The following is a 27,265-nucleotide window of genomic DNA, read 5'->3' as shown; positions in this document are numbered from 1 at the left end:
CAAAAGGATTTGGTTCTTAAACCTTAACCAGTCAGGACTCCGGGTATCATGGTGGGTTTTTTCCATTTCTAGCTTTCTCACCAGATTTAACCTCACAGCATCTTCAGGGAAATCGCTAAGATCGGAGCATCGCATTGAATAAGCGGAGGCATGGCAGGAGAACTGTATTCACCCGACAGAAGCTTTGCAAACCGCACCCTGCCATCTCCTCTGCCTTGAGCCTTCAGGTGGGTTTGTGGCGAAAGGAAAGGGACGGGCTCTGGGGTGCACTCCGCTGCGGATCTCAAAGCTCATCTTTTAAATACGGGCCCTTTCTTAAATTGGGGGCCGCAGGGGGACTCTGGGTATTTACAAGGATGGTGCTCGTTCACTGTCACAGAGGAAAATCGTTCTTGATTGATGGGCAGTTTTATCTGTCTGCCCAAATATTATACGTCCCTTTTTATGATGCAGAGAGGACACAGGAATTAAAATGAAATGTTACAGGATAAAATAGGAGACATTAAGAAAGTGTCTGATCTTGGAGACCGTGTGGATTTTGATCCTGGGAAGAAAAAAAAAAAAAAAAAAAAAGGAGTTTGCCAGGGGTCTGTCCCAGCCACCAAAGCTTTGCACGCTGAGCCCCTGCGGAGCAGAAACTCTGCTCGTACCAACTGGCAATAGGAGTTGGAAGGAAATGGAGCAGGATGAAGAGAAACAAATTTTCAAGTCCCATCACTAGCTTCAGTTACCATTACATTTGGAAAGACCCTCTTTTGGCTCAGAGCAGAGAGAAAGACAAATGCACAGATTTATTTATAACAAAAAGTTTCCCGCAATGCAATTTATACCTTTCCTCTGGCCACCACAGGTATTTTTACTTGTGTTGCTGAAATAAAAATAAACTTCCCTGCATGCATTATCATCATTTAAGTTCCTCTTTTGTTACTGTGTTACCTGAGCACATAAATGCTTTTAAGAAGTTAATAACCCATAAATTATTGCTTAGACATGTGTTAAGGAGATAGCTAGGTTGATTAATCTTTCTCAGAAGTTAATCAGACATCTCATCTATAATTTAGTTCCAGTGAGTCCGTAAATGCCAACCCTTCCCTTTCTCACATGAAGTGTGTCCAACAGTTCTCATCAGTTACTCTCAGGCCACCACGCTGGGCCTTAGAACAACAAAATAAGACATTTTGAAAGCAAAGCCAATGGCCAATGATAGGTAGTTACGCTCGTTTCATAACAAAGGAAATGCATTTTGGATTAAACAAGCAGCCGACAACTGTAGTACACACAAAAACCTACAGCCAGCCAGAAGCAGAGTTTACCATTGCCAATGAAGTACAAAATACTCGATACTGGGGAAAAAATGCTTTCAGAGTCTCAAATTGACAACCCAACTCTTCTTTTTCAGTGGGATGCTCCCTGAAAGCATTTCTTTGGGTTGGTCAGGAGATTTTTGTTCAATACCAGTAGCATCTCCTTCAAACCTTATCGATACTAGGAATGAATCCTTCCCTAGCCCTGGTTCAGCTGCTCCGGTGTTAGCAGCGTGTGGAGGCCCAAACAAAACAAACCTTGCAGATTTATGACGTTTAATGCACTGTGAACAGAATATTGACCCCACTGGAGTCAGGGTAAAAGTCCTCCTGAGCTCAATCCCGTCAGGATTTCATCCGGACATTTAAAAGGGATCGTTCACTCTGCACAAAACTAAGCGTGGGAGCTTCATGGCGAATTGCTGCCATTGCCCGTGCAACAGCAGACAGAACCATTCCTCACTGGAGTTTGCTATGAACACTCATGAAAACTGTATTTCACATATGTTTACCACGCATAATTTCTACCCCAGCCTACTCACTTGAATCCTAAATAACACATCAGGAAGAAGGAAAGGTATGAGACCAATCTAAGCTAATTTAAAATTATAGAGTTTAAATTTCAAATGCGAGCCAGGGAGCAATCAAAATCAATGAGAATTTTGCTCGTTAAAAAAAAAGAACAAAACAAAACATCAAACAAAGAAACCCAGAAAGCATCTTCTCGGTAGGCATCTTGGTGAAAAATAGCAAAACAGAGCTGTTACAGCAAAGATAACACATGGATCTTCACGTTCAGTCCCTGCAGAACCTCAGGGCTCTCGCTTAGCACCAGAAGTGCTGCTGAACTCCTAAACCACCGTTTCTGTAGCAAGACCTTGACCAAAGCAGAGCTGCCAAAGGAGATACTCACAGGTTCTCCAGGTAGACCTCTGGGTCCAACTTCTCCATCATCTCCCTGCTCAGCAGCAAAGGCACAGAGAGAAGCAGCAAAAGAGACAGAACAGACCAGTTATATTTCAGTCACATCCAGGTGTTTCATTCTTGTTAAATAATAATCACACAGAAAACCAGCTTCCCTGGAGTAATAAAAGGGTAGCCGTGCATAAGGAAGACCTTGTAAGCCTGGAGACTAATACTGCACGTGCAGAATTTACTGAGGATTAGAAATGCTGTAAGGATACTTCATAATTCATGTCGATGTTTATAAAGATGGATTTTGCTAATAGACAAGATATTGTAGAAACAATTCAGGGCACGCGAGTCAATAACTGCAAGATTTAGTACCCAACTGAATGGGAAGCCAGCATGGGAGTGCCGCCCTGGGAACGCGATTTAGGCAAATTAGCCCACGGGCTCCTCAGATAAACCCGAGGCGGCAAAGGGGCAATTGCTCACCCCCCCCCGCTCCCATCGCCTGCTGATGCCCCAGCAGCCTTAGACGGTGCTTCCCCCGAGCAGCTTTTAAAGCACCCCAGCCCTGAGGCTCCCTCTTAGGAAATCCATCCCAGCAGCCGGCCCTCGTAAACCCTCCTCTTCTGCTGATAAAATCCACGCTCTTCTTCCCAGTCGTGCCCTCCGAGCTTCTCTCCCTGCACACCTTGAATGGTTTCTTTTTCTCTCTAGGATTACAGTTCTCCAGACACTTTTTCTTCCCCCGCAAGACAGGGGTTTCATCTTTTCAACTTCAAAGCGCTTTACAGCCACAACTAATTAATCCTCACAACCTCCTGGGGAGGAAGGTGTTATTATCTGTGCTTTACAGAGGACACAAATAGCCAAAGGTGGCAAGAACACATCGTGGAGGGGGATTAGAGCCCGGGAAATCCCTTCTCGCTCCTGCAATTAAACCATGCGCTCTTCACAGCTACGTATTCAGCATTTTCAATCTCTCCTCCTAAACCAGCCCTACTAGACCAGCAATCACTTAGTCTGAGCTTTGCTAAAGGCCTTTGACTACTGACTAAACAGTGTGCAAGGAGAAGGGAACAATTTAATCTTTGATTCCTACATCTGTCTGGAATTTCTGTTCCCCAGATCTTGCTGCAGTTTGCTAGATCTTAGAAAATCAGAAGTGATAGTTTGCACACCTAGAGGGTGAACGTTTCTCTGGTGTTATTTTTTTAATTTTAACAAAACCTGACTTTTCTGACCGCATCTTTAAAAACAAATTCTTCTTTTCACTTTTACTCCCATCCCCTTGCTCTGCTCCCCTCTCGCCACGGCCACCCGGGGATGCTTCCCCAGGACACGAGGACGGGGCGCTGGCGCTGCCGACCGGCCGCAGACGACATGCCGGTGCTGGCTGCTCTTGCCACGTCTCTGGCTGGTATCGCATCTGCTTCTTGTTTATAGGAGTTAGTTACTAATTCAAAGGACCGCTGAATCCAGAGAAGGACTTACCCTCTCCCCATCCTCTCCGGGTGCTCCCGGGGGTCCGTGGGGGCCTGGCTCACCCTATAAAGAAACAACAGAAAAAGCTTCAGAGGAGGCAGAGACACCGTGGGAATAGAAAACATCGGGTAACGCCGAGAAACCAAACAACGGGCTCGACTTTTCTGCCTGCACCGTGTGCTGAAGGCGCTCGTACCCTCCTGGCTCCCTGTGCGCCGTGAAGCAGCAGCCCTTCTCTACCCACTCGGGGCCACGCGTGGGCTCCAGCACGGACCAGAGCTCACGGGATTTTACTGGTGACACTTCGGCAAGGGCCTGGGAACCAAGCAGGCGCTGTAGTTCCTTCAGGAGAGGGACCTGGGCTCTGCAGGCAGTTATCGCTTTCCCCCAGGCATGCTATTCCATTTCTGGCTGCTCAAGCAGCTCTCTCGGGCACCGTCTCCCCTTTCCTGTGCAGCTTGTAATCACGATACAATCTCCGCTGTTCAAACACTCCCCTGCTTGATCAAGCAATGGCTGCACTCTCTAGGGAGGGGAAGCACGCACAGCCTGCCAAAATAATCGGCTCCTTGCCTTTTCCCCCGGCACTGTTTAATTATAAAGCAAAGAGCAGAATCCCATTATAATTTTTGGCAATTTCCATCACCAACTGCACTGCCCAAAAGCAGGTTTTGCTTCTTGCTTTATTTTTCAGCCTTCATTTTATTAAAACAATTTCCCCCCCCGCCCCCCTTTCCAATTTCAAGGATGTGAACACTGATCCTGGGAGGGATGCTGTGACATCCCACGTGCTCTTAGGGGACACTTTCATCCTCCCCTAATTATACCTTTGTGGCTCATCCCCAGCAATAGCCGCCCTCCGCCCAGCACCTCCCAGCCTCCTCCTGCCAAGGTTTCATTACAGACTGTGGCCAGGAGACACAGAAGAAGATAACTTACTCTATTTCCCTTCTCACCAGGCAAACCAGCCAAGCCATCAAACCCTCGGTCACCCTAAAAGAAAAACCAGTTTAGTACACATTTCCACCTGCTGTTGAATATCCTTCCAACTTGTTTCCTTTCTGTGTCAAGGAGAGATCGATTTTCTCCCTCAGACATTCAGCCTTCACCTCCCATCAGACCAGCGATGATTTCAAAGTTAATAGATTAAAAAAAGAAAAAGCTCAAAGTAATTTTACCTCCTCCCTCTTCCCCCAGCACCTACAGTTTGAAATGTTTTTCCATGTGGATTTCAGAGCTCCACGAGCTAAAGCATCTCCCTTCTTATTTTTAATCCCATGGAATTACGAATGACAATCCACTGGTGAGCAAACCGGACACTAGTATTCCCACGCCTGCCAACAGGTCCCCAAACACCACCCTGAGCTTTGCTACCATCCATCCCATCCATCCTTTCAACCCTCCTGGACACTCCAAGGAAACAAATACATACACAAATAAATTCTGGAAACTGTCTCAATGAAGCCAAGGTGAGCAGACAGATCTACTTTGACCTAAGGCGGCATGTCATCAGCTGATAAATTTGGTGACTTCCCACGGATGCTTAAGGGTCCGGCGAAAGGGGCATCTCCCCGCAAAGAGCTGCCTGCTCTGCCTGACCCCAACCTGAGCAGGTACGAAGCCAGCTGGGAGACTGGGGATGTATAGGGGACATACAGCCCCAAACTACCGATACTGGGAAGGCAAACCAAGGCAAGGATTTACGTCTTGTCTTACACATCTCCAGCAGCTCCTGCCACTGCCTCCTGCTGTAAATGCAGCTCTGGGCCAAAGAGAGCTTTGGGCATCCTTCTGGGGAGCATGATGCCAAGCCCAAAACAATGAGCTCTGCTAAAAGACCAGGCGTGTTAATTTGTGCTTGGCACAGTGTTGAGAAAGTCATGCAACCTCACGCTGGCAGAGCCCCGGCAGCGCCTGCCAGCATCTGCCTGCAAATGACCATGCAAACGTCCCCTAAGCGCACTCCTCACGTCCCCTGCCCAGGTCCGGGGATGCTCCCCAAAGGAAGTGGGCAATGCTGAGAAATTTAAGTGTGAGGAAGAAAAAGCAAAACCCCGTTAGCCCTAGGGCAGGCGGGCAGCAGGAGCCCGCCTTCCCGGGGCTTTTGCCCACGCAGCTCCTCTGGGTCGGTACGTGGAGAGCTCATGGTGAACCATGGCAAGCCGCAATGGCGTTTCTCTCCAACCGTGTGCCCTGTTCCACTCTCCTGTGTTCTGCAGGGAAACGGGGGCAGGAACGCACAGACACAGCCTTTTCCTGAAAGCCTCAACTCGTTGGAAAAGAGAGAAGACACAGGGGCATTTGCAAATCGTGGGTGACACCATCTCCTAACGCCCAGGGCAGAAGGCAGCGAGTACCACTCAGGAGGCAGAAAAGTCCCTTTTTCTCTGTAAAGAGGTGAAGCCACTTGTATTTTCACATAGTAATGGCATGTGAAAACAGTACCAGCTCCTCCCTTCCACAAATCCTTTACATTAGCAAGGAAAGGACAGTCGGTTACACCTGAGCAGCTCGGAGGACAGATCAGTCTGGCCAAGGCTGGCCGAGGTGCGCCCAGGGTACCCAACAGCTCCTTCCTTTTGGCAGGTCCTGGAGCATCGCTCTGTCTCTGCTCGCAGCAAATTTCCTTCTCCTTTCCAGCGCTGCTCGTTATTCTGTGTTCCCTTCTTCCCTGGCATCCACTCCTTTGAGGGCAGTCGACGCTCATTAAAGCACTTTACCGGATAAATGATTTGCAGTCTCCTGTCTCTGTATCAAAACCCCTCATCTATTCCAGCTTTAAGTATCTACATAATAAAGTACTTAAACCTTCTAATACATGATTCCCTGAGCAAACTTTCTCCGCGTTCAATTTCAGTGGAACAGCTTCTTTCTTGCTTGGTAATACCAGCAGATCACAGCTGAATGAAGGGATTTTGTCTCAAATAAAAATATAGGGCATTAAAATTCCTCACCACGCCTCCTCCATTTCCTCACCCAGTTAGTAGGTATTTTTTTGGTAGTTATATTTTAAGGTGTTTCCAACTGCTCATTCATGTTTTGTTTTTCATAATTGGGATTCCAAAGTATTTGTTCTACAACTGCAGCCAAGGGAGTGTGTTTCTTTCTTAAGAGGATCTGGCAATTTTAAAAAATTGCATTAAAAAAAAAAAAGGGAAAAAGACAAGAAAGATTGCTATTCTGCCTTCTAGGTGTGTGTTTAACTTCCTTCTCTCAAACGTGGAGCAGGCGACTTCACAGGAGTCGCTGGACCATTTCAACAGCCTCCTCCAAGCGAGGTGGGCTCCTTCTGCCACGGGTCCCTCCGTTCACGCTTGCTCGGAGGCGGATGCAATTTCTAAAAGCACAGAAACGCGCGGCACTACCTTTGGTCCTGTCTGGCCTGGCATTCCCCGGGCACCGTCGCTGCCAGCTCGTCCCTGCAGCAGAGAAAAGCAAAGTCAAATACAAAGGGTAAGGCGGGACCGCAGAGACATCTGCTCTTTGGTCTGCGGCCGAGTGAAGTTTTTATTTAAGTCGGAGCTCGCCGGCTGGGGATCAGCTTCCCTTGGCGAGGGAAAAAATGCTGGTGGCTTTTGAAGGAGCATCCTGGGCTCAGCCTGGCGCTAACGAGGGGTGTGAGACAAACGGCAGCGAAGCTGCTTCACTGTATGGGATGCTGGGACATGGTCATTGATCCTAATTTGAAATAATTATCTTCCAGCACATTTTAAGATATGCTAATGACAACGTCTGCAAAGTGAAATGAGATTTTTTTTTTTTTTAATTTTTTTTTTTAATTTTTAAAGCCAGAAGTGAGTCACACAAAAGACTTTCTTCTTCCGGCAAGCCGAATCATGACGAGCCAGAGGATAGAGTAAAATAAAAAATCAGCATTGGGGATGTGGACAGAGCGAGTGAGCACGACTTATGCCAGCTCCAGAACCCCTCCGGGGACTGGATCCTCCTCGCACACCATCGAGACCTGGGGACTGTCCAAACCAGCCCGGAGCTTTTATGCAGCTACAACCTCAACGCCGCAGAGCGGGGGGGGGGCGGGGGGGAAGAAAAGACGACAACAAAGGAGTGGGAAGCGTGGACTTGCAGTTCTCCACACACTGCCCGGCTTTTAACTCTCATCCTCGTTTGCGTCTGCCCAGATGGACAGAGAGGACCTGGACAAGCCACCGGCTGGCTGCTGGCCCGCTCTTGTGCAACGCTCTGGGCGCTCAGAAATCCTTTGGCAGCACAAACAATTTCTAGCAGAAACTGGAGTTCGTGCAGCCATCAGCGCAGCTCCCAGGGCACTCACCCTGCGGCCTGGTTTTCCTGCCGGACCGGGAGGACCCTGGATGCCTCGTGGACCCTGCAAAGCATCAAGGAGAGAGGAAGAAATGCCATCGCCCAAAGGCACGACAGAGGGACCCAGTGCCTGCTGGCATCACAGAGCAGGCGCTGCTGGGGCCGTCAGGGTCACCGGGGCTACAAAATGGGACATGAACCCCTCGAGCAAAGCCCGTGGTCCAAAATACACAGGAAGGGCTCAGGACTGAGCATCTCCAGACAGGAATCGCGTGCGTTTATCCAGGAGGAAGCCTCTGCCCTTGCAAGCAGCTTCACATCGTGGAGACAAATCACTTCCTCCAGCATTAGAAAATGGGAACTTTCCCTTACTACAGGATTTACAGCTGGGAAGAACAATTTCCCCAAGCATTAGCGAACTCCCCACACTCCAACCTATCTCGTATTTACAGGACTCCTCCGTGGATGTCTTTGCAGGAAAGGACAACCACCTGCAGAATTTTACACTGTTGGCTTAAAATTATGTCTCGAGCCTGCATTTGGCTACTCGAAGGGACATTTATATGCAAACCAGATGTTCCCACACCTTCCCACTGTCAGCTGGCACCGGGTCACCGAATCGCTCGCTCCCAGCAGCCCCCAAAGCGGGACTGGCTGCCCCACACCTTCCCTTCCCTCAGATCCCCCCGTCACCCAATTTGTCCACACTCACCTGAGGTCCCATCTCTCCAGCTTCTCCCTTTAGTCCTCCGCTGCCCGGGGGTCCCTTTGGACAGAGAACATGACTTATTACATTTTTCCACAACAGAGCCAGAGGGAAGATTCACACCATGTCAAGGAAGAGCCATTCGCGCAGGTAACCCAGCGCATCCACGGAGCTGGTGCCAGCTGGGTCTGCTCCACCCTCGCTGGCCCGTTCACTTACCATGGGGCCCGGCCGCCCCGTCAGACCCATCGGACCCGCTGGTCCTCTCAGCGCCAACTGCAACAGAAAGAGAAACATTGCTCGGATGATGCCTCTGCTTCGTTGCTGCAACGGGACAAAGCCACCGTCGTGCCACCAGCCACACGTTCTCACCTCTGAGAACCACGAATCCTTGGAGCAATCTCCATATCCTCAGTGAATTTACCCAAGAACGTCCAACCTGCTGCCCCACCAAGTCCCTTCTGCATTCACAAACAGGCAAAGCCCCTGGACGGTGCGTGGGTCTGCTGAGAGGACACACGGACCTACACCCCGCACATCTGCACCGTGCACGTGAAGCACAAACCCCCTATACGGACACGTGTATATATATATATACACACACACCCCCTGGCCCAGACCCAGGGCAGATGGAGGGGTGAGGAGCTACCTGCATGTAAATCGGATGGGAATCTGCCTCTGCAGCTCAGATCCCTGTCCTATCATCGGGTACAGGCAGAATTAAATGGTCACTTTTGGCAATAAATTATGGAAAGTAAATGACAAAACTTTGCCTGAGCAGGCTACGGGGGTTTGTTCCCATATCCTTATGATCCCAGTTCAGTTTAGGAGGACTTTTTCTTTATGATCCTAGGAGTTCAATTTAGGAGGAATTTTCTTCCTTTTTTTTTTCTGGTTACTTTTTAATAGTCTGCAAACAGAACGACAATTCTATTTGTGACGGGGGGGCTTTTAGCTCAATAATTAAGGAGTCATGTAACCATGTATCAAGCCAGTAATTTCCATGGTGGGTAATAGGGCTGGTCCACACTTTAAAACATCACTTGGACAATTCGTTCTCTCATGACAATTCAACACTTTAAAAGAGTAGTAATTATCTGTGTACTGCAGTAATTAAAATCTACTCGTGATTGCAGTTGGAATAGCATAAATATTGCACAAGTGCTGGATTATGTGGCATCTTTTTACAACACCCCATTAAAAGGGAGCTGCTCTGAAACACTGCCCGCTGGGACAACGTTCAGTGTCTAAAGAAAGCCAAATTTTAAGGGAATAAATCAACCTAATAATGCAATTAACAACAACGATAACAAGAAAAAAAAAACCCCAAAAAAGGAAAGAAGATATCCTCCCCCTTGCAGGACTCCTTTTTCATTCCTGCCATATCCTGTAACTTCCCTGCAAAAAAAAGTCATTTATTTCCCTTTCTGCTTTGGTATCAGGGTTTTCAGCTGCAATTGTCTGACAATAGGTTGAAGTTCACCAAGAAATGGATTTTTTCCCTTTATGGAAGCATTCAACTTTTCATCCACAGGCCAAAACTCACCCAGGGTTTGTTTGGTTTTTGATTTTTCGCCCCGCCCCCAAAAACTGAAAATTAAAAAAAGAGCAGAGAAAAGGGACTTTGAGTGAAGGGAGGGAGGTTCTTTGTTTTTTGTAACAGTCACAATTTTCAACAGGCAGGGAAAAAAAAAAAGAACAAAAACAGAGAGCCTGAGAAAGCAGATGCTTCTCATGAAATGTTCATCTGGTCAAAACCCCTATTTCCCAGCAAAATAAAATGCTGATGGAAAAACTGTAGGCAGCCTTGAAATTAAGACTGACAAGGTAACACCAGAAGCATAATCCACCAATATTATTCTCAGAGCAAGGTTAATGGACAGGAAAATGCAGTGGCTGATGGCACCAGGGCCCTGTACTCTACCTGAATATGTATAAAATCAAATTCCTTTGTACAAGGGGAGTTGGATGGAAACCAGAACAGCCCCAGCTAAGCCAAAATCCTTGTTAGGAACCTAAAAGGGACATGTACCACCCAGCTGGGCGGAGACCCCAATGGGCTTTATTTCATTCGAGGGTGAAATAAATTGCTTTTTAGCCTATTTCAGCAGACTGGCCCAAAAAGTCTGTGCTAAAGCAACCACCAACTGCTCTGAATAAGAGACACACATCCCAGCTGCAGACAGATGTGGGCTTCAGACCTGAGGAGCCACCTAAATCTCGCTTGCAGGGAGAGGAGCAACATCCCCAAAGCTGTGTCCCTTTGCAAACTGCCTCCCTAAACTATCTTGTATTTTCCCCTTAACTGCCAGGGTGTGCTTACGGCCAGAATTTGGTCCCTCCTGGACACGATCGGGGCAAACACCGCAGGAGGACACTTCCCCATGTGTTCCCTTCTGCTGTATAACCGTGCCTCTTGCATCTCTGCTTTTAATATGTCAGTGATCAAATGTAACCTCACACAAACATTCATGGAAGAAAAATTTCAAAGCTGTACTGCCTAGAAATTAAGTTTCATTTTGAACAGATGAGTATGAATCCTTATCCACTGAGGTACTCATCTAGGCAGGGAACAGGAGATGTACTGGGAACATGCAGGGCTGATCTTGTTTCACCAGCGAGCCTATATAATAAACACCGCCAGGGATTATTTGATCATCAATCAATAAGGTCATCCAAGGCAAAAAATGTTGCACGGATAGTCATCATGTATTCCCAAATAAATACATTAAAGAAAATTGCAGTCTGCCTGTTGAGATTCGTGGAGTTGGGAGCAGCTTACATCTGTGACATACATTTAATTATTACAATTTACTGGGAGGAAAAAAAAAGAAAAAGAAAAAGAAAAGAAAAGAAAGAAAACCCCTACAGCACATACCACAACTGTTCACCCAGGGTCTCGAAACTGTCAGCATAACAGCAAGCACTACTGAAGCCAACAGGTCTACGTCTACTGGCACCAGCAGAAGGCCTGCTCCAAGGTCTGTAGGCAATTCAAAACCATGCTTCTAGGGCCTGGGCTACTGCTGGCCATTAGTAAAAGGCCAAGTTATCCAGATGTCATCACCTCAAGCCACACAAGCAATTCCATCTCAGATGAGAGGCTGTTACCACCACCAGCACCACGGATGGTGCAACTATGAAGACATCTCCTTTGATACATTTATTCTGGTCCTCCTCCGCTTCCTTGGGCGCCTGCTGCAAGAGACATGCCCGCCGCCCTTCACTTACCCTGGCCTGCTGCAGGATGGCTTGGGCTTGCGCCTCCTGGGCTGACACAAGAGGTCCTTTAGAGCCAGCATCTCCTCCTCCACTGAAGCGGAACTGATGGGAACAAGATGGAGAAAGCAGGTCACAGGGTTGCCGTCCCTCCACCGTCACACTAGCCTGACTCCTAAACAACTCTGTTCAGCACAACTGACCCAACCCCATCGCTGTCCTTCCAGACTACCCTACCACAGGGCTCTCGGGTCACCCAGCTCACGGGCACAAACCATTTCCCACGTCCATGCCCGGACAGCAAATTCTGCCAGCTCAAAGTAACACACAATAAGAGGGATTGTAGGCTCCGAACTGTAAGGACCTCACACACCACCGTTCAAAACTAAACGCAACGTTCTCACAGGGCCGATATTCCCTGTACGGATGCTGTTGGCCAGGAGATCCCTGGAGATGGGGTTGCATCAGGTTAGTTGGCTGTAGCTGCCCGTTTGCCCCGGGACAAAGGCTGTATTTCTCAAGTGCGGCAGTGTGCCTCAACAGAATTTGGCCTATTGTTCAAGCCAGGATCCTTCAGCACACAAAGGATTTAAAAACAACCAAGCATTGAAGTTTTCTTTTCCCAAGCTTGAAAGGGAAGGAGTTCAATGTTTTCTTCTGCCTCTTCCACCCCCAACAGCTACAAGCCCACTTTCCAGGACACACACCCTTCTCCTGCCTTAATTGCATGTGTGTTTGGGGTTTTGCAAGGACTCTCCAGGCTGCAGAACCTACTTGGAAGGCTCCTTCACCTCCATTTCACCTCTGCATTTCGCTTGGTTGGCGCTAGGTATATGACCACGCGAACTTGGCAAGCAGATTTAAAGAGATGCAATTTATGGGTCTACGGCTGGTTACTGTAGGGGTCAACAAATGTATTGTGATGGCCAGCTAAGCTCCATGTTGAGCACTTGGCCCAGGCTGTCCTAGGCGCCCTGCCAGGAACCTACACAAGTATCACCCTACCATTTGGAGCCCTTACAAGAGTGCTGCGGTTTTTCACTAAAGACTCTTTCCCTTTCGTACCTAACCACTTATTTTCAGCAGCTGGTTTCCTTAGGGTTTTCTCACATCAAAGCAGACACAAAATATAACCGTTCCTTTAGCATTCCAGGACCAAGAAGGCTGACTCAGTACTTGCTGGCTTCATGTAGGAGGAAAAAAAACTAATGCAAATTAACCACTGGTCATCGGAAGAGACTGGTTCGTTCAGGTGCTTACAATTTTGGCACCTGCTTTGAAGAGCTGTTAGAGGTTCCTCACTGTAGGAGGGACGGTTCTGCCTGGAAATTGGGCCCTTGGAGGTGTCTTAAGTTGCTTCTTCATGACTTTCACTCTCCAGCACCATGCCCAGTCGAAACCACTTAAAGCTTATTCATCGCTTCTGGAAATTTTAACCTAGATGCCCTGTGCTTTTGACCAGTGAAGAAGTTACAGTGCTTTGCAGAAAGTAAATTTACAAGGGGAACCATCTGGATCCATCTTTTATAGTAAGGAAAATGTGTCCTTAGTGTAACAGTGATGGGAGACTTCTGCAAGAACAGGCACTAAGCAGTAGCAAAGCCAAGAAGCTCAACTCATTTAAATGCTTTTTTAGTTACACTTGTACTTACAGGCAACATGAGCATTGTCCCTGGTGGCCCTGGTAAACCATCTGCTCCTGGAAGACCTGGGCGACCAGGTGGCCCCTACAAGAAGAATAAGAAATAAAAATAAACTTCTATAGCGTCATTTTAGTCATGCCCATACATAAGCAGTCGTGGCTGTAAAGGCATATGTCACAATACAAAAGGCTCCCTGTCTTGGCAGACAAGCATTGAGCACGTAGGCAACCCAATGCTACGGCAAAATTTTGCGGAAGTACATCTGTAAGCGCACATGATTTTTCTTAGCAATTCCCTCTTCTTACGTCTTAGTCCCCATATTTCCAGGGTCTGCCATATGCAATTTTCAAGCGAGCAATAAAAGTCTCTGCAATGTTCGACATTAATGGAATCAATGTTTAGTTGGGTCTGTTAAAATCTATTAAAAAAGTGTATGAAAATTCATAACTCAGGTCACCGAGATAGAAATGTGGAAAGATAAATACGTTTCTGTACATGTTCAGTCATTTAAGTCATTCCATTTTTCTTTCTCCTGTCTTTTTTTTTCAGTCCTAAGAGGCTACTTCCATCTACAATGGAGTGATCCTGTCAGCGGCTGTAAATCAGCAAAACTCTGAGGATCTCAATGGAGCTGTGCTGATTAACATCAGTTGAGTATCTTTAACTCGTACTAAAGAAACGAGTATGCAGTAAAAGATCTATCGATGAAGCTATAAATAATCAAATAGGGCCAATTTTCCTAAGACAGCCCATAGATTATTTGTATTCCCAACTGGGTACTTGGCAAAAAGCTTAAGTTAACCCAAATTTGAACATCCATCCAGCAATCCTACATGCAAGTGAGGATGACATCCAACCACTCCATGTGCATGCTTAATTGCAATTTTCACACCAGCTTAAGGAGCCAAGAGTGACTTGATGACGTCCCGGTGAGGCCAAGAGGAGCCCTGGTGCCCGTTTCACGGCACGACAGACAGGACTGCCTGGCCAACAGCTCAAGCTTGTGGACTCGGACACTCTCCTGTTTACTAAACACCAATAATAAATCCATCCGTGGCGAACCAAAGCTCCTGGAAGGGCAAGCAACGACCATCTAGGTTAGTTCTCACTCTCTTCAACCTGCCTGAAGCCCTCCAGCCTGCGCAGACACCAAATAAAAGTAAAAATAAAACCCTGCTGCAAATCCCAGACGTGCATGGACGCAGCTCAGGGACACAGGAGAGCCAGACCTTGCTCCAGCAAGTCACACACTCACCCCGCAAGGCAAAGGGAGGTGCAGAAAGGTGGGAAAGTGAAACAGGTAACAAAGTCCCTAAAAATCAGAACATTTAAAACACCCAAACCACCAAAGCATTTGACGTGTTACCGTTGCCCCGTTGTCTTCCAGCAAGATCTCGGTGCATCTCTTTGCACTTCTCACATCTCTCCGTTCCCTCTATGCCATGTTCAACTTAACATCCCCCTCGTCATCCCCCTCGTTAAAAGGAACCCAAAACATTCAAGCCAAAGTTTCAAGCGCTAAATCAGAGCCCAGCGCCCGGGAAGAGCTGCCGCCGCTCCACCCCGCGCACGGCTCTGGCCGGACCTGCACCACGACGACAGGGCAGAGCAGCGCTGCGGACCAGGAGCCGAGCTCTGCACCACAACCGGCCCGGAATAACAACGCTGCTCCCAGCGCTGCAGCAGACAGCACTGCAGCCAGTGATTTATCAGCAAAAAAAAAAAAAAGCAACAACCCAGCAGCTCCCTCAGCGCCGAAGGGAGACTGCATAACACACCAGCCCATCCATTTTTCAAGACAAGCTCCTGATGTTACATTCGTGCTGTTTACTTAGTCTGGCCGACACCAGCGTCCCTGACTCCGCTGATGAGGTGCAGAGGGCAGTCCCATCTGTTGGGGCAGAAGTGCAATAAATAATTTAGACCAGGCTCATTTTATATAATAAACTTTCTTCCCTCTTGCTCTTCTCCTTTAGCCCTGGTCCTGCACATGATGGATCAGGAATGAGCTTGTTTATCTCTCGTTGTGTACTCTGCCTGACAAACGCTGACGCAATGTTTTGATACATAAACGCCTCTCTTTGTTTCAGGTTGGGTGTGTGAGGTCTCTTCCTCATGGGGTGGAGCAGCGGGGGGCAACGGCACGGAGGGAGATCAAACCCGTAAAGCACTTTGTAAATTTAAATCCATGAATGCCTTTAAGAAATGCAGCATGCCAGACTCTCGGTTGGTGTAAATCTGTGTCATCTCATTATGTAAATAGAGATTTGCTGATATATAGCAGCCAGGGACGGGGACTTCAACTTTCATTTGGTGCAGTGCTCTAAAACGCCATGCTGAGTGCAAACACTAATGCAATATTTCAAGGGAATGTTTAAACTGAAACCTCGGAGCGTTAGTGCTCAGGCTCCTCGAGGAGCAGACAGCGACAGAGCAGCGCCCAGCAGCCCACAGTGCCGAGCCTCAAAACCTGCTCTAAGTCTCTGTCCCTCTAGGATTATTTTTCTGCCATTTTCAGCCCTGGTCAGAAAATTACCCAACAGAAGATCTGGGGTCTTCCAGGTAAGGCAGCGCTTCCCCTCTGACGGAAAAAAGGGCACCCTGAAAGCATCAAGCCTTTCAGAAGCCCAGTGAGGATTTCAGGGGTCCTACTGTGCTCCTGAGATGCAAAACTGTCCTCAGGGGGAATGAATCCTCTGGGACACACTCACTGCCTGGGCTGGGAAGACAGAGCTGTTACTGCTTTGTGACCAGCCTTCCCCCAGGAGCATCTTCTGACCAAGCCCGGAGCACCCAGACCCCCCAGATTTCCAAATGCTCGGCGGGATCAGTGACAGAGCTGCAGTTTGCTCTAACGCTGCAGCTCACCTCGAGCACAGGAGCACACAAAATGGCTCTCTGGTCTCCTAAGTGCCATCTTTCCCTCTTCCCACTGCTCGAAGAAACCTGCCTAAGTCATCCTAAACCGCCCTCCTCCCAGATCAGTCCTCCGGAACCTCCCACAAACAGGCTGCTCCGCAGCTTTGCCGGTGACGCAAGCTCTTCTGCGCGTTGTAAAATAGCTGGGATAAATGAACAAACTGACACGATGAATAAAACGGAGCTAAATGTGTGTTGGCCAATATTAACATAGCCGAATGGTGGTGGTATATTAATTCAGTGCACCTGCCTGATTGCAAATAGAAAGTCTTTCTATCAGATGCAGGCATAGGAAATGTTCCTCACCGTACACATATAAGTGTCATGTAAATTCATGAGCTATGCGCAGGGTTAATAATAAACAAATTAAAAGAGGAGATGCTCTAATTGAAAAGGAGTATTTTAATACAGTTGCAGTTCCTGGCTCTGCAAGTTCATCACTCCTCTAAGCACAATATGTCGTATCACATTCTGTTCTGGACACTTCGAAAAGCAGGATGTGCCGTCTGTGCTAGAATGCAAATTACGCCTTTCATTTCAGGGTGTGGAGCAACACCATCAGGGACAGTGCGTCTGCCACTGATCGGCTTTGCCCGGCCGTTCCAGGGGAGCCTGGCCAGAAAATGTCTGCATCTGCCTGGACAAATGGCAGAGACAGAGACTCCCTCGTCACCAGGGTCAGCATCCATCCCGCCAGGCAAACGAGTTCCTAGGAGCGGAGGAAGCGCATTGAGAGGAGAAGAGGAGAAAGCTGGGCGATGCGTAGGACCCATGGAGGATGAAGACCCACTATGGGTCTGACGAAGCCACACACATCTTTGACTAATCCTAGACCTGTGGGTGTAAAACACTGCTGGGACCTTGCCCAGCTTGCCCGTCCTCCACAAAGCCCGACACCCAAGGATGCAGAGCCCTCCTCCCTTGGTCCTTCTGCCAGAGCAGTGCAGGAGGAACCAGGACCGTGGTGTCTCAAGGGTTAAGCCAACCTCTCTGAGCGGTGGCCCTGGCTCCTGGCCACGGGCTGAGCCCGCAGCTGCATATTGACTTTCTGAGCTTGCAGGCACCCGATCGATGGAGCACAGTCAGGGCCCCTCGTTCTCAATCATGTCACAACCACAAGAAATATTATTACTGTTCCATCAAAAAACAATAAATACACCGGGAGTGTAAACGGGGTGGGGGTCTTTACAGCAACGCTCCAGGGGGATGTGGGAGCGCAGCGGCCAGGGGACTCCAGCCAAGTCCCCAGGGACCAACAAGGCAACAAAAAGCCTTAATTAAAAAACCCCACAGGGGCCAGGTTAGGGTCATTGCCACAAGAATGCCCCAACACCTGAGTCATCTCTCAAGCACACCTCAAAACTGCAGCAAACGCTTCCCAGTGCAGGCCAGCAACGATTTGATTTCTTCCAGTGCCTGTATTTTGTAACGTGCACATCATCGGAGCCAGCTGGTTGCTTTGTCCTCCCGTGGGCAGGAAAACCGGGAGCCCAACCCCTCCTGCCCGTGCCCGCGGGGAAGGCAGCCGGGCCCCAAGGGGTCCCAAACCCACCCCGGTGGGATGGTAATTTTTCCCATCTCTTGCTTTTTTCTGACGAGCAGGTGGGATGGAAAACCACCTCCATGGGTGGGAGAGGAACGATGGCAAGGGCAGTGCTAGGGAAGGACAAGAGCTCAAGGGTACATCGGAGAGAAAAGGGAACACAGCTGGATTTTAAAAGCTATGGGGAGAAAGAAGGGGTAAATATCAGCTTAAAAAAAAAAAACCACCACCTCCACAAGTTAAGGCACAGTGGCTCAGCCTCCACCTAACCCGTGCAGAGCACCGGGCCAAGAAGGACTCGGGGAAAATATTCAGCCATTCTAATTGGCGTTTTCATGTTCTGATACATCCCTTCCCGCGCCCTGGTGTATAACCGCGCTCAGTCCCTTCCAGGGGTGCCTCAGCTGGCGGTGCCGTGCCCGCAGCCAGGCTGGGAGTAAGAAGTGAAGACCAGAAGGTTTGATGCACACCTGATGGCGACCGCAGAGGGAGCATCGCCTCAGCATTAAAAACAAGCTAAGCTAAGGCGAGATCCCTGGTAGCACAGAGATCTTGTTCTGATCGGCTGCAACGGAGTGAATTCTCCCTCCTGTTCTTTCTGGGTCTTAGGTTACTCAAGACAAAAAAAGAAAGCAAGGCCACAACATGAATTCTTAACAGCAGTCGCAGCAGTAAGCTGTGCTACGACACACATCACAGCAGCACAACACCCCTCATCTATCCAGACCTTCCCATTTGAACCTGGCCATTTGACTTTTCCCACCATTTCCAGGCAAAAATCAGCCAAAATCCACCAAACACACACAGAGAACCCGGGTCACCCCAGCTTATCCTTCCCGGGCACCCAGGAGGCAAACGGGATGCGGTTCCCCATCTGGAAACCAACCGCTGGATGGGTGGGGGATGCTGCGGCGCATGCGAGCCCGCCACGGTAGCAGGCTGCCTTATCCGTCGGAAAAACACACTCAGGACCTCAGCGATCGGATTAGGGAAGCGTTTGCTGATAAGCGCTCCCTTCCTCGGAAAGGCGTTTTGCATTCGCTGGGCGACAGCGCTGACGGCAGCAAGATGTTACGTGTTCAGGTGCCATCTCCTGTGACCTGTGTTGCTGCTGCTGCTCTCCTCCCTCCTGCGCTTTTTTCCAGGAGAAACTCTGGAAAAACAGACCTCCAGGCAAGCCCGCCCTCAGAAACCCACCCGTAGGCACATTTTTTTGCCCAGGCAGCTGCGTGCGGGTACGCGCTTGCCCGGCTGCCGCTGTCGACAGGGGAGGGGGAATAGGCTCGAACTGTGGGTGAAGAAAAGCAAATGAGGAGCGTATTGTACAAGGGTCATTTCGTAGACGCAGCTCGAGGGACAAGGAGAGCGGGGTTTAATTTTCGGCATTGCCAAGCACACGGAAAGCTGCTGGAACAGTGTTTGTACCACTTACTGACCTGAGGCTCGAGTTCAGCAGCTCCCAAAACACAGGTCATTCCTGATGCCAGGTGAGGGCTCAGCAATAACAAATAAACGTGCAGCCCTGACCAAAGCGCGGTGCTAAACTATGGGATTCGAGGTCACAGTCCAAAAAAGCGCTTGGGAGCAGCTGCCTTCGATGAGACACTCCAGAGCTGGAGGCTTCTGCAGGCAGCAGTTTACAAAGCAGTTACTGCTAGTTACTGATTTAAAGTAACATCAGAACCAAACACGCAAAACTGCATTGCTAAAGCACATAAATCAGTCTCTAGCGCTTGCTGGTACAGACCAACAATCCACCTACAGAAAAGGCGAGGTGCTGCACGACAGCCACCTTCCCACCCGGAGCAGTCTGGGACACTGAACGGGCGTAAGGAATGACCCGCCGCAGGGGTGCTGGCGTGACCCTGCACCACCCTGGACCCAAAGAAAACCAAACCCTCCACCGGGACTCAACCCCAGCTGGAAGGAGGATGCAGAATCACTGCTTAACTTCATTTTACTGTGCTAACAGCTATTTTGTGTGCTTGCTTATCCTGTTTTCCCAGTGCCACAGCCCTGTTCCCGCACCGGAACAAGCAGCCACGTGCCAAAGGGCGCAAAGAGAGAGCAGGGCGTTTGTCAGCCTTCCTCTTGGTTTTAACCTGGAGAAAACTACTTCATGCATTTGACTTAGCGTGGCTGTTCCCCAGCCCTTTGCCCCTGGATGCAAAAGTGTGCCCTGTACCTTACCATAAGCTCCTTTTGGGGCTGACCCAGAGGAAATTGCTATTACAGGATGAGCAGTATTTTAGGGCTCCAGTGATATGCCACAGTCCCATTTTTCACACACGGAACCATCCGTGACTTCGGCCAAAGAGGAGAAAAAACATGGGTACTCACTCTCTCCCCAGGGTCACCCATTAAGCCCACGGGTCCAGTTGGTCCTGGAGGTCCTGGGAGGCCCTAGCATAGAAAAGAGAAAAAAAAAAATAAGCCATTAAAGAAAAAAATGTGTTGTTATTTGTAACATATTTGTACAACGAGCAGGAAAAGAATTAGAGCTTTCTGTTTGTTTTTGCACCAGAAAATTGACCCCAAAGCGGTCTGTACACATGCATGGCATATGGAAGCAATAGAGCCCGGGAACAGCTGTGTGCTGAGCCCTCCACGTGCACCCAGCACCCCGGAGCCGCGCGCATCCTTCGGTGCAAGGTGTAGACAAAGCGCCACTTACAGCTGGGCCTTCGGGACCAGGTGGGCCTTCCACCAGCATACCCTAAGCAAGAGGAAGAAACAAAAAACACGATTAGCAAGGCACATCCTCAAAGTCGCTTTGACTATAGAGCTGGAAAGCCCAATGCTTCATCTATTCTTAAATAGTTCAGGTCTTGCTGCTTGGTCTAGGCATCCCTGAGCTGAAGGGTTTCCACCCTCTCTGGATGACATCTCCTGTGTCCCCATTGCCAGAGGCACAGAAGGCGCTGCCCGCTGAAAAGCCAGATACCGTCTCTGTGACCCACGCAGGGCACGGCTAGACAGCCCTTTTCACCCAGCACCAAGCCCACCCTCGCCCCAGCGCAGGGTCGCAATCCCAACCACAACTCTTCTGCCTTAGCTCATGGCCAGGCAAAGGGCAAACCCCGGGGCACGTCCAGCCTTGATGGTGCTGGAGCAGGAGAAGACCTCCTCTTCAGGAAGAAGCTGTTTCTAGACCCAAGCAGCTTAAAAAAAAAAAGTTAATAATCAAATTGCAAGTTTGTTTTTTTTTTTTTATAAAAAAATTACTTTCCCAGCAGACTGCATGCTGTGATTTACTCTGTGTACCTAGGAAATCACTGTGTGGGCAAAATGGTAGAGTAATGTTATTCCATTCCTTTTAATCTAAATATTTTGTCATAACTTTAAATCAGGTCTATCATGTACTCAATGAAATGGAGCTTTCCCCCCTCACGGGTATGTAAGAGGCAGGAAAGAAACCTCCCAATAAACCTGGCAAATGCTTTCCAGAAGACATTAGGATGATTTGTTGGGAAGAGCCCCACATGGAGCCCTGCCCTTTTATCTCTGGAGCACTGACCGTGCCCCCAGCAGCACCCAGGTCGAGCCAAAGCTGTCCCAGCACTTGCCAGCTCATCTGTAGCAAACAGGGACATTTCTCCTACGGGATGAAATCAGCCTGGAAAGATCCGCACGTGTGCGGTCAGCTCGTAGGAAGCAAGTGCAGGGACCGGTCTCAGGTCACCGCTGGCCGGTCTCCTGGGCTCAGGCTCTGGTGCTAAAAGCCTTGGCTGACCCCACAGCAGCCACTAGAGCAGACAGGGCTGAGCTGAACAAATCTGAAATGTCTAGAGGAAAATCCAGGCATTCCTGCCCCAAAAGCCACAGTCTCTAAGCCCAGAGGAGCAAAAAATAAGATAAAACACGTGCCATGAGCCATCCCTGCTTCCATTAGTGGGATGCATGTTTCTGCACCGCTAATGCACGGCCAGCGCTATTTTCTGTCTTTCCCAATTTCCATACTACCCATTACCACCTCGTTTAAAATCTGGCTTCCGCCTCATTTGGATGTGTTAGGGGAAATTTTCTGCTGCTGTCATCACAGAAGTGCCTGTGCAGTCCTTCTTCACCAGTAAAGAATTCAGGTCACGGACTTCGCCCCATGCCCATTTTGACAGCAATTTCACTTTCTTCCATGGAGACACTCTTTTCTGGGTGGGAATTAGGGGTGAACCCACACACGCATGGGAATTAGGGGTGAACCCATACACGACACTCCTCCAACCCGCACTGCGTATGAGCTATTTGCTGTTGGAGGCTACCAAGAAGAGGCGAGCTATGCTGACGGAGAAGGTGCCCTGTGAGAACGACATCCACCAAGCTCCTTGTCAGACACACGATGAGGACGTTGCACAGGAAACCCCAGAGGTCCCAGCAAACCTTCCTCCGTATGGACACCCCAAGGTCCATTCCTGCCGAGACCAACGCTGGCACGTTTTGGTGCAGCAGGCTCCAAACCAGAAACGAATCACTGTCTCTGGGCTGGTGCAGAGCGCCACAGCCCATGTAGGTCTCCCCAGGACGTTCTTGGGCTGCTGGGTGCCGGCATTACCACGGTCTGAGCACGCACAGCACTGAGGGTCTGCTTCCCCCGGCCAGCTGCAGAGCCTCGGGACGCTCCTCTGCCCAGGGGAAGAGTCTGGGCTAATTAGCCAATTTGCAATGCAAACATCCTTGGCATCTTCCCATATTTATCTGTTGGTTTATGTTGAGCTCTAGCTTTAGGGACATCTGGAGATTCTCCTCGGCGAGAAACCTCCACTGTTTATATGACTGCTCATCAACGGGAGCAATGGAAATGTGGGAGAGTTTGGGGATCAGGACCAGTGCGGGGACGGCACCGAGGGCGATCGCCTTGGGGGTAGCAAGCAAACGAGGGATTTGGGACCGTCCCAGGGGAAAACAGGGGGTTGCTGCCACTCAGTCAACACCGAGGTGCCACCCACACGTGAAGCTAGTATCACAGGAACAGCCCAAAAGCCGGCTGCAACACACAAAGGTGCCGTGCCCGGGCCGATCGCCCCCTCCCCGACGGCAGGTGTAAGCACCAGGGTCCCCCCACGACGGACAGAGGGGATCGAGGAGGCGAAAGCAGCCTGGGGGTCCCAGCCATCCCCGGCTGCATCCCTCCTCACCCGGCGCCTGTGCTGCCCCACTGCCTCCAGCGAGCGTCAGCACAGAGCAAGGATTGAAGGAGAGGCGGCGGGAAGGAAAAAGAGAGAAAATCCAGCAGAATCCAACTCCCGCGCTTGGGTTTTACTCCCCCTCTGCTGCAGCTCCCATCAAAGAAACAAGAGCTAAAGAGCACAGCAAATCCGAATTTCTCTGCTGAAGAGGAACTGCAGGGAGAGGGAAAAGGCGGCATTTGGTCTTGTTTACTTTCTGGCAAAAGCTATACATGCTCCAGTGTTTTGAAATAGCGAAGGCAGCCAAATTCTTTCTGGATGATTAAACTTAACTATTTTGTTCGCTTTGTAGCGTTTCAGATTGGTTCTGAGCAGGACAGGCTGGGTTCCAGCCATCGCCTTTGTGGGGTTCCACTGCCCCCCACCATTCCCACACTTCCGATAAGCAAATCGCTCGCTCCTCCTTTTGTTTGCAGAGTAAGAGCGAGACCCAGAAAGGAAGAGAAGGAAGGGAAGGTCGGAAATGCTTTTATAAGGTACTCGTCCACGCTTTTCAAGCCCCGCTGCTGCACCCCAGCTGCTCCCTGTCCCCCCCCATCCCGCTATTTGCAAAAGCGTCGGGCAAAGAAGGCAAGGGAGGAAAAATTAAAGGAAAAATAATGGCCTCCGAGTGATGGGAAGTGCTGCCGCGACGCTGGGCGCCGTGCTGGCCCTCTGCCAAGGGAAATTAGGTTAATTGAGTTGCTGGTGTGCAGCGAGCGTGCGCTTGGCCCTTGGCTCAGGGGAGGTGGTGCCGAGGACCCGACGCCCCGTTTCCAGCCCGGGGAGGAGCAGGCACGGGGGTACCTCGGCATCCTGACACGCAGCGAGGGACGGGCACACGGCCACCAGCCGACGGCCGCTTGCTCTGCCCAGCGGGCAAACAGGAGCCGTCCCCACCGCGGGGGCAGCTGGGCAGCAGCTCCATCCTCACCTAAGGGGGTGCTCAGTTGGGCACCCGCATTTTTTGCAGACTGCAAAAGGCACAGGCAGTTTATAACCGTTCTTTAGAAAGAAAAACCACCCCAGAAACAGGGCAGAATCGTAAAGAAAGCAAGCGCCGGGTTCCACTCCCAGGACGACACAGGGTTCCTCTGGAAGTGGAAAGCTGGTGGGACCCAGGAGCAGGCGCAGGAGCAAACCTCTCCTCTCCTGCAGCTGTGTGCAAGGAGAGCCCTTTTATTTCCACTGAGATGAACCCATTAGTTGCACAATTAAAGCCGGCCCAAAGCTGCAAGTTCAGGTCAGGATACGACCTGGCCGCCGGCTGCGGGCGCTCAGGGGAGCAGGTTCGCTGCCGAGCCGGGGGCAGCTCAAACCCCCCAGAGAGGTGAGATGTGTCCTCTGCCTAATGCTTCAACTCTAAAGGCCTAGGTTTTATTCTGGTAAATGAGAGATTTCATGGGAAATTTTGCACTTCCTTTGTAATTTAGGTCACTTCTTGAAGTTTAAAAAAAAAATAATTACAGTATTTTATATTAAATTTTTTTAAATGACCCAAGTAATTCTTCCATGGAAAAATCTTCCTCCCAGCTGTACCCCTGAGAGCACCAAGCCGTACCAAACACACCCCTTGAACCTTTTTCCCTGGGGAAAAAAACCACACCAAAAAACCCCAGCTGGTCCTTACCGGCTCAATAATCGCAGGCTCCCCCTTCTGTCCTTTCTCGCCCCGCGGGCCACCGATCTGTAGCACACAAGGGAAACACAAAGCCAGACAGTCAAAGCGGACATTGCCTGCATCAGCGTCACCATCCCGAGCAGAAACCGGAGATCTCGGGACAACTTCTGCAATCAAAGGACCGCTGATGTTCGTGCAGGAAAGAAACGGGGCACCTCCGCCTCGCAGCGCAGGTGGGTGACTCCGAGCGAGTTGCTCTCACTGGGTTTTGCATCGCCAGTCCCTCTGCTATCATTACGGGAAGACAAACGTTTTGAGCTAGGCTGACCCTCGACGGAAAAGGCACGCTCTTACCCCTTCGTAGACGGTGTCCTGGTTAGCAGGCATGCCGGGGCCAATGTCGGGAGAGACCGTTCGGTCGTAATAGTTATCGTAATAATTCCCGTCATATTCTTTTATCGTTTCCTCCGTGAAATCTTTATCCAGGTCGTCTCCTCCTTGAGCAGCCTGGAAGCAAAAGAGCAGCAACACGTCAGCCTGCAAATCCCTCTAAGGCTGCACACGCTGGAAATCTAAGGGGAAGACTGTGGGTTTTGCAAAGAGAAGAAGCTTTATGATAATAGTTGCGAATAAAAAGCACAAGAAAAGTTAAAGTCTGGAGTTTTAAGGTCTCCAGTGACCTCCAAGGGTCTTCTCCAATGGCGGGCAAGGAGGACAGGGGGATCTTTACGTCAAAGCACACACCCTGGCTTTCCCCAGGATTTCTCTGTCGACCCCTGAAACAACACTGCGAGTGCAAAAGTTTGAGTGAGGAAAACAAAACACGGCACAAAGCAACAGCTGACAACAACACTAAAGGTCTAAAGAAAGAGGGAACAGAAGTTTCAGACTCCGAGCCCTACTCATCTCTCACAGCCTCAGTACTGCAGACACTGGATTATTTAGCGTAAAAAGTCACCCATCCAGTCACATATTTAAAATGCACATCAAAACCAACAATGTGTCATTGTGAGTATCCGATTACAGGAGGAAATGTGGAAAAATCCAAGTTTGCTTCTACAAAAACTGTGTTACGGACCACAAGCAAGGAAATCTAGACAAGTACCAGAACTTCCTTGCTGCTCTCCATACTCCTGTGCTTTCTGTAGCCTGGCGGGCAACCGTCCCTTGGCATCCTTTAGTCTGAACAGCATGGTAAAGAAGAACATGTGCTGATAGGGAGGTTTGTTGTTGTTGTTTTTTTACCCATCCAGATAATGACCAAAATGGTCCATAAATTGAATTATTTCCAGTCCTTCCCAGAGAAATTATTTCCTCACTACTATGAATTCAAAATCACTGAAATGCCACCACCACTTGCAGACTTTGTTGCTGTGCCAACATTACTCAGAACTCATAAGCATGAGCATCTGTATCCAAATGCAAGAGATTTTAAAGTCAGAATAAGCCTCGTGCTAAGGCACTCATCCCTCGGCCACCCCACCTTCTTTTACCTCTGCAAATACCAAGCGGTCTCTGCAGAAATTACAGTTTGGCAATTACTCAGAAAACTTGGAAAAGTTAGCATTATTTTTCCTTTGTGCCATTCACATGGAGCTAGTGCTATCGCACGCATCTTTTACCCTGCTTGAAATCTTTCATCTAGGTTTGCACTTTGAAACCTTAAAACCTGTTTATCTTGCTACAAGGCTTTTGGGGATAACATAGCAAGCTCTTTTCAAATTGTCATTTCTTGACATTAATGTCAAAAATGTCTGGTTTGATATTTTGATTAAGATCCCCAAGTCAATTTGCATGGAAAGAGAAGATATTTTGAATAACCAGGCAGAGAAGGAGGAAAGTTCTCCATGCTGAGATTTGCAGGTGCTTTGGAGAAAAACCAAAACAAAAGCCTAAAAATAATCTCCTTAACAATGCTGTCAGACACCCTGCATCAGAAAACAGTCCACAAAGAAAAGAGGAGGTCAAAAAGAAAAATCAATGTGCAAAAAACTGGGAACAGCCTCATTTAAATCACCTTTTAGTCTTCCCTTTAGAGAAAGCGATGCAGATATGAAGCCCTGGTATGTGCATCCGGACAAGTAAAGCAAACTGCCTGATGAATAGCAGGCAACGAACAAAATGTATCTGTCCCCAGCTCCTCTTGTTCAGGGGAGTGTTGCTGCCTACTAAATCTCAGAATTGCTTCACCGGCATTTATCACGGAGTTATTAGCCATAATGAAACCCAAGCCCAGGAGAGTTCTGTGACTACGCTGCCTCCAAAACCGCTCGCACAGGCTCCAAAGGTTTCCCTTCTGTACAACTAAATCCCCCTTTAATTCTCGTTGTAGGAATTAGAGTCTTCCCAAAATACAGACAGGTGAACTTCAACAGCGACAGCCACGCCGCGCTCTTGCAGCAGGTCTGTGACAGGATGCTAAAAACTCCCATTCTGCCCCAGACCGACGTCGTCCTGTTTGATCCCAGGACCG

The 27,265-nt window shown here is 49.2% G+C and overlaps 1 protein-coding gene across 3 annotated transcripts in view; it reads right to left on the bottom strand.

The window, feature by feature from the left end:
• Positions 1–27,265, bottom strand: part of COL5A1 (collagen type V alpha 1 chain) — a 154,116-nt gene that overhangs the window by 51,661 nt on the left and 75,190 nt on the right. For all 3 annotated transcript variants that reach the window (XM_075771972.1, XM_075771973.1, XM_075771974.1), the window contains exons 8-20: positions 25,147–25,299; positions 24,802–24,858; positions 20,684–20,725; positions 20,350–20,412; positions 13,557–13,631; positions 11,917–12,009; positions 8,905–8,961; positions 8,692–8,745; positions 7,990–8,043; positions 7,064–7,117; positions 4,638–4,691; positions 3,708–3,761; positions 2,218–2,262 (exon numbers count right to left, since the gene is read on the bottom strand). In XM_075771972.1, the coding sequence (XP_075628087.1) occupies positions 2,218–2,262; positions 3,708–3,761; positions 4,638–4,691; positions 7,064–7,117; positions 7,990–8,043; positions 8,692–8,745; positions 8,905–8,961; positions 11,917–12,009; positions 13,557–13,631; positions 20,350–20,412; positions 20,684–20,725; positions 24,802–24,858; positions 25,147–25,299 (855 nt within the window). The remainder of the gene's footprint in view (positions 1–2,217; positions 2,263–3,707; positions 3,762–4,637; positions 4,692–7,063; positions 7,118–7,989; positions 8,044–8,691; positions 8,746–8,904; positions 8,962–11,916; positions 12,010–13,556; positions 13,632–20,349; positions 20,413–20,683; positions 20,726–24,801; positions 24,859–25,146; positions 25,300–27,265) is intronic.

The sequence above is a fragment of the Balearica regulorum genome, chromosome 20 (assembly GCF_011004875.1).
Source record: "Balearica regulorum gibbericeps isolate bBalReg1 chromosome 20, bBalReg1.pri, whole genome shotgun sequence".
Lineage (NCBI taxonomy): Eukaryota > Metazoa > Chordata > Aves > Gruiformes > Gruidae > Balearica > Balearica regulorum.
This window is presented reverse-complemented; position numbering and strand designations above follow the sequence as displayed.